The following is a 13,951-nucleotide window of genomic DNA, read 5'->3' as shown; positions in this document are numbered from 1 at the left end:
TTTTTTTTCTCGTTACGTCATAATTTTATAGACCAAAAAAAAATAAGATCCTGAAAGTTTCAATTCAAAATTTAAATTTTGAAAAGTCGCTCATAATTTTTTTTTAATTTTCGAGTCAAAAAATGCTAATCCAATTAAATAGTTACTAATAAATTAAAAAAAAGTTATGAGCGACCTTTTAAAATTTACACTTTGAACTGAAACTTTCAGGAAAACCTTTTTTTTTGGTCTATAAAAGTATGACGTAATGAGAAAAAAAATTAAAAAAAAAAAAAAAAATCGATTTTTGACGAGTTTTGAAATTTAAAAAAATTTGGAGCGACCTCTTGAAAATTTTTTTTTAAACTGACTTTTGGAGAGAGCTCTTAAAATATCAAAAACTAACATTTTTTCACTCGAGACTCAAAAAAAAAAAAATAGCCGGCTTTTTTTGCGCCACCCTAATGTAGATATATTTGATTGGAATAAATAAGCAAATTTTTTTAATTGAGTTTATTTATTTTCTGAATACAAGCAAAAATATTTTATAATAAATAAATTACATTTTTAACGTTAAGTTTTGTATATATATTTTTTGACAATTACTTATCAACACCAAATGCTACGAGTTTTATTTAAAAAACTTTACTTTACGTAACTACTGTACAATTATGTGATCAAATTACAGTGATAGACAGAAAAAAATAATATCACATTAATTGAGGTATTTATTTTGGTAAAATTGTTAATTTTTATATTTATCAATTAATGAATTATTTTTCGTTTATTATTTTTGATTTTATTATATTAAGTAAATAACCAATGTAGTAACGTTATTTTGTGTACATAATTTTTTTTTGAGTGAGTAAAAGATACCTCAGGAATCTCACAATTATCGAGTCAATTAAAACCTATTTATACGATTATTTCTATATTTATAATTATAGTTATAATTTTTTTCTAAGGATCGTAATGCAGTTTAATTCAATTAAAAAAATACATGGACTCTTTATGTTTCGGTAATCAAGAAAAAAAAAATTTACAATTCTAAATAAATTTATCGCAAAGGTGAAAAATGATTATTAATTCACTGTACGAATCAGTACCTAATTAATCATTATAAATTACCTAATTAGTTCATTGAAAGCTCTTACTGTTATATACACTGTATTGATAAAAAAAAAAATTAAAAGAAATTTAATTGTCACATAAAAGATACTGAGTTCAATAAAAATTAAAATTATCAGTCGTAAAATAAATAAACTATTTAAAATTTCTTTGCAAATTTCTTTTTTTATGTGATGCAATTTAAAGCCTTATTAATTAATAATTAATTTTTCTTTTATATGACAACTTGAAAAAAAAAATAAAAATTACATTGATGCGTGATGAAACAAAATAAAATATTAAATTATATCCTTGAATTAATTTTGGTTGACAATAACCAACTCTATGTATACTTTTTTTTCTAGTTAATTTTAGCAAATAACTAATTTATAATTTATCGCTTGTATCTTCCTTTTATTAACTGCAGAGCTTTTGCCATTAAAGGAGCCTTATTTTTTTTGACTACTCCTGATGCTGAAAAGTTAAATTAGTTTAATAAATAAATTCTTAAAAAAAAAAATATATTTATATCTAAATCTATAATACTCACTGGATGATTTGGCACGAGACATCGGAGGCGGTGGGACGGCAATGTCAGTAGGAGCATTATTTCCTGTTGTTAAAATCATTTTTTTCTTCATATCTGAAGAAGAAGTCGCAGATGATGTTCCATACCTCGCTTGTTTTTTCAGTATGTTTCTCGGCGGTTTGACAAATTCATCGACATAAGCCAGTTTTGTTGATTTTTTTTCTCTTTCTTTATCCTGAGCTCTTATTTTTACCTGTCCGGTTATCATGTTCAATCTAGCTTCTCTTTCCTCTATACATCGCTAAAAAAATAAATAATTAATTTTTTTTTCTTTCAAATATACAATTAATTTATTTAATTAAATACTCGGCTGCCCAATTTTAAAACACAGTAACTGTAAAATTTTTATACCCAATTTTTGTTGGTATTGGTGCATTTCTTATACCTTTTAGATCTTAATTTCAAGTATTTTTTCTTAAAAAAATTTACATTCAAGTATTTTCTATTCATAAATCAAATTTCTTATTAATTTGGTGCGCAAAATTTTTTTTAATAAGAAAATTTTTTAAAAATCTTAGAATTGTGAGTTACTGTATTTTGAAATTGGGCAGCCGTACTGATGATACTAAAGTTAGCTGACATTGAAAAATTTTTGTATTTTTTTCAATAATTCAACAAGATTCAACAACTCTATTAGTATCTCTTAGATAATTATTTTATTCTTCGAGGTATTTTTTCATCTCTCAGTTTCTGTTAATTATTCAATATAATTACTGATTTACTGTAAAAAATTTATCTTATTAACTTCAATCATAACATGTAAAAATTACTAAATGTATTTCGCCTTTAGTTAATAACTTATATTTTGTTAAACTATGTATAAATTGTATTGAGACCCTGTTATTGGCCTTCCAGCTGTTGAGTTTATTTAAACGAAATAAATAAATAAATAAAGATCTTTGTTTGCGATCACTAATCTAACATTATCAGAAATTAGCAAGAACTTTTTTCGACTTATTCAGTTTAACTTTATCTTCAATATTCATCAATGATGTCTTGATTTAATTTTTTTGAATATAGGCTGCCTTGTGGAAGGATCCTCTTGGTCCTTTGACCTTGACAATTATGATCCTATCATTATCACATTCTAATTAAATAATACTCACAAAAATAAAATAGAATGCTAATTTTAATAAGCTTAATACTGATCGTTTCATTGAAGAATTACGGCTGCCCAATTTTAAAACACAGTAACTGCAAAATTTTTGTAAATATATTTACAATTTTTTTTTAAATATTTACATTCAAGTATTTTCTATTCATAAATCAAATTTTTTATTATTTTGGCGCACAAATTCTTTCTTAATAAGAAAAATTTTTAAATTGTCAGTTACTGTGTTTTAAAATTGGGCTGCTGATTAGTTTCAATAGAATGGAACCAAATCCTTCCGTTAGGTGAACCTAACATTCTATGTGCTTCTTTCTATAAAAGATTAATTAAGTCTATTTTAAAATAGAGTAAAAACACATTCTTCCAAATTCTATAAAGAAAAACTAAACCTAAATATTTTGTCAAATGTTTGTAAACTAACGAAATTTAATTCATATTGTAAATAGAAGCTACCACAACATATTATTATACATAAAACGTAAAATTAACATATCTACTTATTAATATTTTTCCTAAATCAACAGAATTCTTACTGGGTTTTTTTTCCGTTTTTTCCCAAAACTAAAAATATGTAATACCCTATATTCAAATCACTCAAATATAAATGGCTCAAAATTGTGTAAGCCTAAAGACAGGGAACAAAATGTACAATAATGTATAGATATTTGTTATGTGTATATTAAATTTTATCAATAAAAAAATCTTTAAGTCTAAGTTTAAGTCTTTTCAAATAGAAAGTCTAACGAAGTATTTCTCCTAAACTATTGTATTTCTTATTGGTCTATATTATGATAATGATTATAAATAAGGAACTCTGTTAATGGCTCTGCTGTTGGGTTCAGTGTTATAAATAAATAAATAATTAAATTGTGAGAAAAAAAATATTTTTAAAAAAATTGCACGTATGTTTTTTAAAATCTTCTACTTGTGAAATTTTTTCTTTTAATTTTTTTAGTATAAAAAATAATAAAAATTTTTAAATTTCAGCTAATTTAATTTTCATAAATACTGAACTAATTTATGAAAATTAATTTGGCAGATATTTAATAATTTTAAAAGTTTATGTAATAAATAAATTATTGCAAAATAAAAATAAGAAAAAAAATTGACATTTAGAAATTTAGAAAAATAAAAAATACAATTTTTTAAAAATAATTTTTCAGAATAAATTTTTTTGTTAAATAAAAATGAAAATTAAGTTTATCGACAGTTAAAAATTTTTTATTTTTTTTTATTAATTAAAAATTAGACCTAAAAAACTATTTCAATAAAATAAATTATAAAAATTTTTAAATGTCGGCTAATTTAATTTTCATCAAATAAAATTAAAAAATAGTCAAATGACTGCTAACTTTAATGTCATAACTAATTTATAAAAATAAAGAATAAATAAAAAAAAATATATAATTCAAATGGGTAAAAATTTAGCGCCACGTGGCGCTGTAAGAAAAACGTAAAAAATAATTTTCAAACCCTAACCTCAACCGTCACAACCATAAAACAATTGTCACTACAAACCTTAGCGTAAAATTATTGACTATTTACCCGATAATACCTCAATCTAATTATATAATCGCAAGTAAATAAAAAAAATGACTGACCAGTGACCGGAATTAAAGTAAATACAAACAGCAGTGACGAATAAATAGTAAGCCTAAATCGACAACAAAATGCGTAACTATAAAAGAAAAACGGAGCGAGGCCTCATTCCCAAGACAGTGATGATCCAGGCTGCCAAGGAAGTGCTGCTGCTTAAAAAGTCCAACCGCAGTGTCGCTAATAATTACGGGATTCCGCGAACTACCCTAGTGAGATTTTGCTCCAAAATTGAAATCGAGGACCTGAAGAACGACGACCTGGTTAAAATAAATGTCGGGTATGAGGCGATGAAAAAAGTATTCTCATTCCAGCAAGAGCATGATCTCATAAGTTTTATAAATCAGTCACGGATTAATTCTAATTCAGAAAGTAATTATCATGAAGAATTAACCGGGCGACAGCTGAGAAAATTCGCGTACGAATATGCTGTCAGTTTGGGAATAAAATATCCTTCTTCTTGGTCAAATAATAAAATGGCTGGTCCAGAATGGTTGTCTGCATTTTTACGCAGACATCAAGGGTTAAATGTAAAGCGTCGAAGTCATTGCAAACAATTGCCTAATAATATTGTTGAGTGCTCGTATCCTACAAGTGGAACTGGAGCTGGAAATATTGAAGAGCTTAATGTCGACACATTTTTAGACAATTTTAAAACTATTTTGGATGACTTGAAATTAACTCACCATGATTTGTTAAAAATGGGAACTAATTCTGGAGTAGTTTCAGTTAGTCCTGTTGAAATCACGCCTGTTATTAATGTTGTTAATGTTGAGCAGGAAAGTAACAGCAGCTTGGAGGCTAAGCCGGGATGCAGTTCCCAAGTTACGGATTTTAGTGATAGAAGAGAGGAGGTTGATGCAGCAGAAGTTGAAGAAGAAGTTAAAAATTTAGAAGACTCTCAAAGCAGGAAGACAAAAGTTGAAAGAAGAGGAAGGAAGAAAGGCAGCGTAGGAAAGAAAAAAGACACTAATGATGATGATGATCGAGACAACGATAAGGATTTCGTGACCAAGGAGGTGAAGAACACTCCCAAGAGGACGAGGCAGTCCACGAGGCTCAGAAATAAAAAGTCCGAGGAAGAACACAACGAGAAGACTTGTAAGGTCTGCAAAAGCGGAGTTATGTATGTTCAGTGTAATTTGTGCGAGGTCTGGGTTCATGACAAGTACTTGTCGGCTTCTACTATTGTAGAGTTCAATAATAAGAAGGACATACTTTATCTCTGCGCTACCTGTCAATAATTACTTTTTTTTTTTTGTTGCAAGATTAGACACTAGAAAGTTTAATTTTCATATCAGAATAATTAACTTTTATATCTTAGGGTAAAAGACTCCATTAGTGGCGGGGATCCCATTACTGACACTTTCTTTTATTTTGGTACTTATTTAATTAATTAAATCATTCATTTCTATAACACTGAAGTTGATTTGAAAATTAAGTTAGCCGACATTTAAAAATTTTTAGAATTTTTTTTTTTATTGAAAAAATTATTATAAGAAAATAAAAAAAAAATTTCACTTGTAAAAAACTTGAAAAACTGAAAGTGCAATTTTTATAAAATATTTTTTAGTTCTAATTTGATAATTAAAAAAAAAATCAAAAAATTAAAAACGTCGGCTAATTTTATTATTAAGTTGACAGACATGAGACATTTTTAAGAATTTTATAGTAATTAAATTATTATAAAAAAAAATAATTTAAAAATTCCACATATGAAAACTACTAAAAATTACAAGTGAAAATTTTTTAGAAGCATTCTTTTATTGTTAAAAAAATTTTTAAAATTGACAGCTGACGGCTAACTTCAGTATTATTAATTTCTATAATTATTTATATATCAGGAATGTGGACAAGATAGAATCATAATAACAAATTACATTATTATTTTTGAAACGTTTCGGTCATTTATTAGACCTTCCTCAGGCATCTGAAAATTACACATGCTAATAACCAAAAAAATAACATAACAATCGCTACAATTACAATATTTACCATAATACGAATTATAACAATCACTACCTTACATTGCACAGTTGCCTTTGTCATATAAATTGTCACAAAATTAACAAAATTGATAGATTTATTAATTATTAGTATTATTCTGGAAATAAAGTATAAACATCCAACATCTATCAATTTTGTTAATTTTGTGACAATTTATATAACAAAGGCAACTGTGGAATGTAAGATAGTAATTGTTATAATTTGTATTATGGTAAATATTATAATTCAAGTGATTGTTATGTTATTTTGTTGGTTATTAACAAGTGTAATTTTCAAATATCTAATAAATGACCGAAACGTCGCAGAAATAATAATATAATTTATTATTATGATCCCATCTTGTCCACATCCCTGATACACAAATAATTATTGATAATTATGGACGGTAATATTAACAACATTAATTTCTATTATGAATATGTTATTTCTAATTTTTAAGACCTTTAGTTCAAAAAAATTTTTAATTTTTACTCCAAGTGAAACATTTTTATATTGAAAGAAAAAATGCGACTATTAGACCCTACTAAAGTTAGCCGACAATTTTAATTTTTTGATTTTTTTTCATTTATTAAATAAGAACTAAAAAAAATTTTTTTTCAAATTGTACTTATAGTTTTCAAAGTTTTTTAAGAATGAAATTTTTTATTTTCTATTTTTTCGTTAAAAAAAATTCTAAAAGTTTTTAAAAGTCGGCTAACTTAATTTTCATGACTATTAGGGCTTAGAGGTGCCACTAATAGGGTCTTTTACCTTATAATCATTTGATTAAAAAAAATTTATCAGTTGAAAATTTTAAATTTTTATCTAATGAATTTCTGAGACTTTAATTTATAGCGGCTATTTATAAACAATAAATTATTATTTAAGTTTACATAGTTATAAACTATTGTAGTATTTAATACTTAATTATTTAATCTGTTACCACGAGTGTAAGTGATTAATTTTTATTAAATATTTCATAAAAATATGAAATGAGTTTATAATTGAAAAATTTTTGAACTATGATAAATTATATCATAAATGTTTCAATAGAAAAAAAATATATCATAATATAGTTGATAAATTAATCTAATATCAAACGTCTATTATATTTAATAATAGAAAAACTTAATATTCAATAAGTACTGTATTAATTTATATATAAAACAAAACAATTTCAATGATTCCATAATATTAATATTTATAATTTAACTTTTGTATTTTTTTACTTTGTATTACTTTGATAATGCTTTAAATAAAAACTACGTGTTACTTTTGTGAAATAAAAAATAAATCAAACTTACAATGTACATTTCACGCCATGACTCCATTTCTTGAGGCTGTGCTTTCCGGAATTCGCGATTGCAGTGTTCGTTCCACAGAGGCTGGGTGTCCTCAATTAAATGGGGGTTGTAGTACTCGATGTGGTATAGTTGTTCGGGAGTCGCTCGTCTCAGCATGGGTTCCAAAATGTAATAAGGTACCCCGCCGGTATTTTCCACTGCATCAATGTTATCTATCAGTACGCGGATGCACAGTTCATAGAGAGACGGGGGGCTCTTGAGATTTGATCCTAATTTGTTACCAGAGTAGACTTTGGTTCTTTAAAAAAATTAAAAATTTTCATTAATTTTAAACAATTTGCTAATTAAAATCCAATTAATATGATAAATAGCAACCTTGCAGTCATTATGTGACTGCTGTGACTTATGAACTATAAATTAATTAAATTTTGATTTATTAAATAATGAATTTTGTTAAATTGCACTGTACTTTCTTAAATATTGACGTTTTTAAGGATATAAGCTCATCCCGATGTTACGCTCATTAAGAGCTTTCATTTGAGTACCCACATGCATTCTTGATATATTTTTCATATCTACATATATATATATATATATATATATATATATATATATATATATATATATATATATATATATGAAAAATTGATGTGGGTACTCAAATTAAAGGTCTCGATGAGTGTAGCATTGGGATGAGCTTATACCTTTAAAAATGTCAATAGTTCACAAGATACAAGGTCATTTCTTAATTATGTATCTAGAGATAGAGCATTTCCGAATGCAGCCTAAATATCATCCATAAATTGACTATCGGTGAGAATGATATGAAACCTTGAAAAGGCACAAATTCAAATCAAAACCTATGCAATGACACTAAATTTCAGTAAACAAACCGATCTTACCATATAACTATCCTGGACACATAATTTTTCTTATTCTTTTAATAATATAGATAACAATTAATAAACTAAATATTTACTTTGAATATGTAGCGGAAACACCCGCCTTAAATGCTCTAGCTTGCTTTACTGCTTCTTCTTCATCTCTTGCTTCATCCGTTTTACGGTAAAGCGGATTCATGTGATTTACTGGTAATGGTTTGTAGTTAGGACTTATTTCTGGTAATGTTGACGCTAGATCGACACTTAATGGCTCTAATTTTATACTTGGCGATAATAACGAAAGTGACTAAAAAATAAAAATTTTTAATTAATATAATTCATTAATGTTTCATTTTTAATTTAATAAAAAAAAATTTACTTGATCTTCTTTAGGCGATAACGATTCAGTCTTTATTTTACTAGATTTATGTGACGAGGTACTAGCTTCTGATTTTATACTTTTAGATATGCTTGGCGAAATTATTTTTTTACGTGAGGATGACGTTGACGCCGTACACATACCCAGAGCTTCAGCAAAGCTCGCTCCTAAAAAGTAACAAATCAATTATTTAAATAATCAAACCACTAAAAAAATAATAAATTAAAAAACCCAGTTATTGACACTGGCCTAGTTATTGACACTTGCAATTTTATTTTAATTTAAAAAAAAAAAAAAAACCAATTAATTCTAATTAAGTAATAAATATAATTTTTTAATTATAAATTTTTATACAAAAATAATTTTTTTATTATAAACAACTAGGCCAATGTCAATAACTAGGTCTTTTACTTTAAATAATAATAAAAAAAAAAAAAAAAATTACCAGAATTACAATCAATTCCCTCTTTGTCATTAATTTTAATTTTTTTCTCTTTATGTTTCTTGTCTTTGCTCTTCTCCTTATTCTTATCCGACTTTTTATCTTTACTTTTCTCACCCTGTTTACTTTTATCAGTGTCCTTAAAATTAGAAGAGTGACTGCGAGATTTCGAGCTAGACTCATCTTTTTTTTGTTCGTGTTTACGACTTTCGGAAGACTTGCTATCACTTTTGACTTTGTGTTTACTGCTTGAACTAGAATGTTTATGTTTCTCATCTTTAACTTTATCAACACAGTCAGCAGTCTTGTCCTTCGAACTTTTTTTCTTCACCGTAACATCTTTGCTCGAACTTTGTCGCGGTTCAGGTGATTCTGACTTAATTTTAATCTTATCACACTCACTATCAGACATATCATTTTTAATTTCATTGGTATCATCAACACTTTTCCCGTCTTCTTCTGACTCATCCGGCACTTCTCCACTCCTTCGGCGTTTATGCTCGTGCTTGTCGTTCGCCAGTCCATCGCGCTTACGTTTGCGATCACTGCTGCTGCCATTGTGCTTGGCATACTCGTTAGAGGAAACTTTTGACTCCTTATCTTTTTTAGTCTTACTACTGCTACTACTATTACTACTATAATTTACATTCTCGTCTTTCTTAGAACTATCTTTATGCCTATCACTTTTACCACCAGACTCCCGCGAGCTCTTTGATTTTTTTTCACGCGACTCCTGTCGCGTGTTTGAGTCTTCTGATTTATTTTGATGATTTAATGACAATGACGAAGATTTTGAGTGGTGTCTATTATCATCGCTGTTGCCATTTGACCTGCTGGTTGATTTAGATCGTGATAGTTCTGAAGAATTGTTTGACGGATTTTTGGAAGATCTTGATTCATCTTGAGAATTATTATTATAACGCTCACGTGACTCACTTAATTTATGGCTGTAATTAATTTATTAAATATTTTTTTTTTTTTAATCCATAATAAAGCTTCAGGTCTTGAGATATAATATGTAATAAGAATCAGGTGAAAAGACCATCAATAAATTTTAACACAGGCGCGCAGTAGCCCTATTGGATCCGGCCCTTGCTTACCAAAGCATTGGACCGGGTTCGAGTCCGGCGTACACCAATGAATATTTTCAATATTTAAGTGTATTATTCTGCTCAGCCCAAAAAATAAAACGAGTTCCAATTTAAAAAGTTTACCCCCTACCGTAGTCGCTCATGACCTTAGTAATTTATGCGACTTTAAACAAATAAAAAAAAAAAAAAAAAAAAAAAAAAAAAAAAAAAATAACACAAATATTCGTTATTCGGTTTTAAGTCGACGAAATATCGATACGTATTTATGGATTGGTTGACGTTGATAATTTTGTACACATGTATTGCTGTACTTCAGTATTTTTTTGTAATGATTATTGATATGACTATGTTTTGACAGAGTATTCGAGGTAATTTTTTATTGCTTGTAATTTTATTTTATTTTATTTGTTATTAGTTGCTGATGTTTACGAATCAGTAATATGATTGACTTTAATAAATTCATCTAGTTTGGAGGTTTTCAAAAATAAAATATTTGATTATTTAATTAATCTTAATGTTTGATCATAAACTGTTAGTCAATTTTCTTATTTCTATATTATTAGTAGTCTTCAAACTCTTAGTAAACCTTTATGATATAGCTTCTTTATAACTCAAATTTTCTTAAACATCAAAGATTCTTAAAATTGTTAGTTAATTCATTATAAATTAAATTTTTATACTCAATCATAATTTTATATAAATTCAATATTATCTATCCAAAAAATATTCTTATCTAAAACTTTCTAAATGTTTATAGTTTAAACTGCACAATAATGTAAAAATTCTTATGTATATTTTCTCTTTGCCATTTGGCATCAGCCTTGGCATAATTTGTTAATAAATTAAACTTTACATTAGTTTGTTAAATGATTGTATTAATTTGCCTGTTAAAACTAGATACCTGAGGATGTCGGAATAAAACCGACGAAACGTCGTATAACGAATAATTGTGTTATAATTTATTGATGGTCTTTTCACCTGATTCTTATTACGTATTTTTTTTTATTTAGAAATTTTCTATGAGCTTATAAAAAATATGAGCTTTAAAAAATTTACTTGTAAATTAAAAATTACCTGGATGAATTAAGGGTAAGATTTGCATCCTTGTCAACTCCCGAATCGGAGTTATCACTGTAACCCCCAGAAACATCTGGAGCGCAATTATCGTCCTCATAATCACCTTCACTGCTGTCCTCATCGACAACCATATTCTTCCATTTAGCAACCAAGGCCTTGGAAGCATCTCCAACACTTTTATCGTACTTCCGGAGCGCGTTAATTGTCCTTCCTACTCCCGTTTCCTGGAGATGCTGCACTGTTACTGGTAATTCGTGTAACTTTCTTATGCATCTCAGAAGCTACGAAAATATTATTATTAATTTTTATGAAAATTAAATTACATTAAAGATAGCTGTCACTTGGCCATTTAAAAATTTTTTTTTTTAACAAATAAATTTGTTATGAAAATTAATTTAGCAGATATTTGATATTTTTAAGAATTTTTTTGACAAATAAATTATGGCAAAAAAAATTGACGTGTAGGAAATTGAAAAAATTAAAAATGCAATTTTTTAAAAATAATTTTTCGAAACAAATTTATTTGTCAATAAAAACTAAAAAATAATCTGCTGAGTAAGGTCCCCCCTCCCCCCTTTATCCTTTATTTCCCCAGTTCCCAAATTTGTCTTTAATGACAAATTTAGCTATGAATTATGGCTATGAATTTATTGTCAATAAAAACTAAAAAATAATTCCAAAAAATTATTTTTTAAAAATTGCATTTTAAAATTTTTTTATTTTTTACTTGTCAATTTTTTTTTGCTATAATTTATTTGTTATAAAAATTCTTAAAATTATTGAGTGCTAAATTAATTTTCATGAAAATTAGCAGATTTTAAATAATTTTGGTGACAAATAAATTATTGCAAAAAAATTAAGAAAAAAAAATTGAGATGTAGAAATTTTAAAAAATTAAAGATGCAATTTTTTAAAAATAATTTTTTGGAACAAATTTGTTTGTTAAAAAAAAATAAAAATATGGTCAAGTAACTTTTAACTTTAATGATATTAATTTTTAGGTTCCATTAACTTTAAAAATTAAAACAATTTAGAATTTATCAACTTAACAATCGACTGAATTTTTTCCAAGACTCAACAGATGGTAATCGATTATTATTTATTAAATAGTTAATCATAAAAATTTATCATTTTAAATTCATCAGAATAAAATAATAACATTCGTTTATTTATTCAATTTTTCATCAACAATTTATTGAAAAAATAAATTTACGGAAAGGAAAATTCCGTCCAATTAAAATTTCTGTCTTTTAGGTTATCTGTGGGAATATTTTTTTTTAAATATTATACCTAAATAAAAATAAAATAGATAAATAATGGTTGAATAAAGAATAAATAAATAAATAAATAAACCCACCCTCTGCTCATCATCAGGGTATTTTTCGATACTTCTTTGATAATGTTGGATTTGATTGACAACAGGACTATCAGACATATTGTTAACTTGTAGATATATATAGGTATATCTAAATATATATGTAGTATATGGTGAATATTTTAAATAATACAATTAATAAAATGTGTGTGTATGTATAATGTAAAAATAAAATGTACAGACAGCTGTAACTTTAAAACAGTCAATAATAGATTTAAATGTATGATTGTGTATAAATATGTGATGCTTGCTGGAGATTATTACACAGAACTGAAGTCTGAAGTCAACAGACAACAGACAGTACATCCAGTACTGCGAAACCCGAAGGTGCTTTAGGTGCTACGAAGATAGTCTTCGGGTAGACTCGGACGTTTCCGAGTCACGTTATCGGTGTCCATTTTGTCTTTGGCTGGATGGTGGGGCCAGTCTGAAAATCATCGAGTGTTATTTTACTGCTGTAATTATATTTAATTAATGTTTTTTACCTTAATGAGTTTTTGATTTTTTCTTTTTTTAAATAAACAAAATTAGTGTATTTTTTATTGTCTTAAAAATATAAAAAAAATTTTATGAAAATTAATTTAGCAGATGTTTAATAATTTTTAGAATTTTTTTAACAAATAAATAATGGCAAAAAAAATTGACATGTAGAAATTGTAAAAAATTATAAATGCAATTTTTTTTAAAAAATTTATTTATTAAATAAAATAAAAAAATTATCAAGAGGCTGTTAACTTTAATGTCATAAAATTTTATGAAAATAAAGTTAGCTGACATGTAAAAATTTTTAGAATTTTTTTTTTATAAAACAAATGATTACAAAAAAATTTTCATTCGTAAAAAACTTTAAAAACTGGCTGTGCAATTTTTAAAAAATATTTTTTTGTTCTAATTTAATTATTAAAAAAAAAATAAAAAAATTAAAAACGTCGGCTAACTTTAGTATTATTAAAATTTTTATAAAAAGTGTAACAATTATATGTAGCGTAAAAAATCACTTTGACAGTACGAAAATTAAGTTAGCCGATATCTAA

The 13,951-nt window shown here is 26.2% G+C and overlaps 1 protein-coding gene across 1 annotated transcript; it reads right to left on the bottom strand.

Annotated features, from left to right (window-relative positions):
• Positions 1 to 1,330: 1,330 nt before the first annotated feature.
• Positions 1,331 to 13,250, bottom strand: LOC123264794 (transcription elongation factor B polypeptide 3). Its single transcript, XM_044728283.1, has 8 exons — positions 12,900 to 13,250; positions 11,540 to 11,823; positions 9,378 to 10,321; positions 8,933 to 9,099; positions 8,652 to 8,860; positions 7,673 to 7,970; positions 1,637 to 1,916; positions 1,331 to 1,560 (listed from the first exon to the last, which is right to left on the bottom strand). Exons 1-8 carry the CDS (start codon positions 12,975 to 12,977, stop codon positions 1,481 to 1,483), a joined length of 2,340 nt encoding a protein of 779 aa, XP_044584218.1. The 5' UTR covers positions 12,978 to 13,250; the 3' UTR covers positions 1,331 to 1,480.
• Positions 13,251 to 13,951: the final 701 nt, after the last annotated feature.

The sequence above is a fragment of the Cotesia glomerata genome, linkage group LG5 (genome assembly GCF_020080835.1).
Source record: "Cotesia glomerata isolate CgM1 linkage group LG5, MPM_Cglom_v2.3, whole genome shotgun sequence".
Classification (NCBI taxonomy): domain Eukaryota; kingdom Metazoa; phylum Arthropoda; class Insecta; order Hymenoptera; family Braconidae; genus Cotesia; species Cotesia glomerata.
This window is presented reverse-complemented; position numbering and strand designations above follow the sequence as displayed.